At 39.9% G+C, this 3,201-nt stretch overlaps 1 protein-coding gene across 1 annotated transcript; it reads right to left on the bottom strand.

Annotated features, from left to right (window-relative positions):
* Positions 1-275: 275 nt before the first annotated feature.
* On the bottom strand, positions 276-1,523 carry LOC125586151. Its single transcript, XM_048755970.1, has one exon. It carries the CDS (start codon positions 1,521-1,523, stop codon positions 276-278), a length of 1,248 nt encoding a protein of 415 aa, XP_048611927.1.
* Positions 1,524-3,201: the final 1,678 nt, after the last annotated feature.

The following is a 3,201-nucleotide window of genomic DNA, read 5'->3' as shown; positions in this document are numbered from 1 at the left end:
AATTGAGTTTATTTGCCCCCGGTAATTCCAGAAAATACAATTCATCATCTTTATTACGATAAGGTCTAATTGGATTATCGGGGAACCCTGTCATGCGAGGTCCAAAATCCTTCCGTCCCCCTGCGCTTCCATCTGCGCCTCTGTCTCCTTTTGTTCCATCTCACTAATGGTACTATCCATCGGATTCTCCAACTCTTCATCTCTTAGTTGCAATGGCTTTACCGTAACTCTGGGTTCCGCCACACTCTCCCTGCCTCCAAACTTTCCACTCGTAGTCATTTCCCCGACTCCGATAGACTGACTTCCCCTTTAGTGGGCCCAAACACCAAACCTCTAGCGGGTTTATTGTTTAAATTTTTGGGCCTTCCTCGTGCTCCTTCTACTACTTTCTTCCCAGCCCATTTCTCCTTGTTCACCATTTTCGAATCCTTTCTTATATTCACCTTCCCTCCAAAGATTAGAGTCTCTTTCCCTTGTGAAATTTCCTTGTTCTCATTTCTTTTGATGTTCATAATCTGATTCTCCTTGTTCTCCTCGCCAGACACAATCTCTTCTCTTGATTCACTTTGATCTGTATCCAGCTCTAAACTACCAAATTTGTTGGATATCGCAATGTTTGTGATTCCCCCGGTCCGCGGGATCTCTTGGACATTCCTGTCTGTCTCCCCGCCGGCTTCCGCAGTCCTGCCGTTCACTAGTCGAGGCAGTATATGCGTCCCTCTTCTTGAGCTCCTCGCCGGAGTAAAACCATTCTCTTGCACTATTGGTTCTTGTCTAGTGGGTGATCGCATAGCTGACTGTGCCTCCGTCTGTATAGCTACTTCAGCCAATTTTTCCGCAATTGTTCTTGGGCATCCATGAACCAAGTGTCCATAAATTCCGCACTTTGAACAGATCTCAGCTAACCCTTCGTAAGCTACAAAGTTTCTCTCTCCGTTAATTAGGATTGTCCCTTTCAACGGCTTTGCAAGATTAACTTCTACACAAACTCTCGCAAACCTTGCTCTTTCAAACTTCAATGTGGTCAGGTCAACACAAACTGGTTTACCCAAACCCTTAGCAATACCCATGAGGATCGATCGATGGTAAAAGTTCACTAGAATATTTGTCAACCTGATCCAAACCGGCGTCGTAACGATGTCATCTCTTAATGGATCGAACTCCGGCGACCAAGCTCTCACCATGAGATAACTGCCAAAAGCCCTCCATGGACCCCCTGTCAGTGCCGCCAAATATTCATCCTCCTTCTCAAAACGAACCATAAAAAATTGTCTATGTAGGTCCATTACATACATTCCTCCTTTAGGGTTCCATAACTCTCTTAGCTTCTTGCTCAAGGCAGAGATCGGGACGTTCCTTCCCAAAATCCTAACAATCATACACTGCTTCCACATCCCATTCATCGCTTCTAAAACTTCCGGCTCAATCGTAATCGATGGTTCTCCATCCTCTCCATTCGGAAACTCCACTCGTAGCCTCTCAGATACAAACGCATCATCAATCAAACTCTCTGGAACCGGCATACCTCTTCCATTCGTACCCGCCACTTTGGATGCATACGAGGCCGCCGCATCCGGTGGATCCCTGGTGGTCTCGCTCTCTCTCCCACATCCATCATGGTTGCATCACGATCTCCCGACTCCGAACCCATGCCCTCACCAATCGCCAAAACCCTAATCGTCATGGATGCGGCTGTTTTTTATCCCTTCTTTTAATGATGTTATATTATATTTACTTTTTTAGAGTTTTTGTTCCGGGGTTTTTTTCATTCAAAAACTATTTTATTTTTAATATTTTGTTTTAAACAATTATTCAAGTATTTTCATATGTATTTTGTTAGTGAGTCATTTCTCAATCTTCATTTAGTAATAAACACGTTTTTGTTATCTTACTTTTGGTATTTTATTTTATTTTCTATATGTTATCCTTATTAAAAATAAATAAAACATTTTTATAATATTATTAAATAAAAATATTTTTATTAAATAATTTATACCCACGCTCAAAATATTTTCTAGATCAGCCATCTGTTGCTGCATTACATTTGTTGGTAAGAAGATAATAGATATCAACTATAAGAACAAGATGGGTTTTACAGCTTTCCACCTTCTCCCTCAAGAAGCCGAAGACTTTGAGTTATTATCAACCTTGCTGAGGTTGAATACCAAGCTGGATTCTGATCAGAGCAGTGAAGAACACGAAGAGCACTCTAATCCATACAAGAAACGATCTCAAGAAGACGTTAAATCTTTAGATATATCTCTGGAAGCTCAAAAGAGAACGAGGTAATACGGATGCTTAGGTTAATCGAAACGAACACATCAAAGATAGCACATATAAAACGAAACAAGAAAGGGGCAGTTAAAAGAGGTCGTAGCAGCTTGGAACGTGAGATGCATATAGAAGCATTACAAAATGCAAGAAATACGATTGCTATTGTGGCAGTCCTGATTGCTTCAGTTTCTTATGCGGGTGTGGTTAACCCTCCGGGCGGCGTCTACGATGATGGGCCATGGGTAATAAATCGATGGCAGGCAACACGACACCGTTTAAGGTTTTTGCAATATGCAACAATATCGCACTCTTTACCTCACCGAATATTTTGAATTCCAAAAATTTTAAATCCCAAACTAATAGGCCTGCCCATTTAAAAAGAAAGATTTATTACGCACAAGTATAAGACTCAAAACAGTGGTTGACATACTGTATTTGAATCCCAACAAAATGGGAATGTAAATAGTTCCAATTCCAAATATGACTTGTGTCTCATGAGTCGCTCAGCGTATGTCGTACACCAATTTCAAATGTAAATAGTTCCAATTCCAAATTTTTTTGTCACTTAAAACGTCTGCGAATGACCGGATTCGAATCAAAGTGACGAAACTCACAACATTGAGCATTTTACCACCAGAACTGGAGGGTCCCGGTTCTTCCAAATAAGTCTTTTAACAACATTTCAGAATTTGAACATAATATAAAGCATGTAATCAATATTATTGAAAGGAACAATATTTTAATTGTCAAATCAAATAATTATTATTCTTTGTCAAATAAAAGATGAATTATTAGTGAAATTACATGTAGTATACACAATTTTTTCCCTAATTAAGTCAATATCCTAAATCTCACACTATAATGCCTTCGTTGATAAACACAAAACTTGTCCTATCAAAGGTAGTCCGCTAATTTCATCATTCTTTT

Source organism: Brassica napus, chromosome C4 (genome assembly GCF_020379485.1).
Source record: "Brassica napus cultivar Da-Ae chromosome C4, Da-Ae, whole genome shotgun sequence".
NCBI classification, from domain to species: Eukaryota; Viridiplantae; Streptophyta; class Magnoliopsida; order Brassicales; family Brassicaceae; genus Brassica; species Brassica napus.
This window is presented reverse-complemented; position numbering and strand designations above follow the sequence as displayed.

Coding starts and splice junctions, on each gene's coding strand:
- LOC125586151 (XM_048755970.1), bottom strand. CDS start 1,523: ATGCCGGTTCCAGAGAGTTTGATTGATGATGCGTTTGTATCTGAGAGG.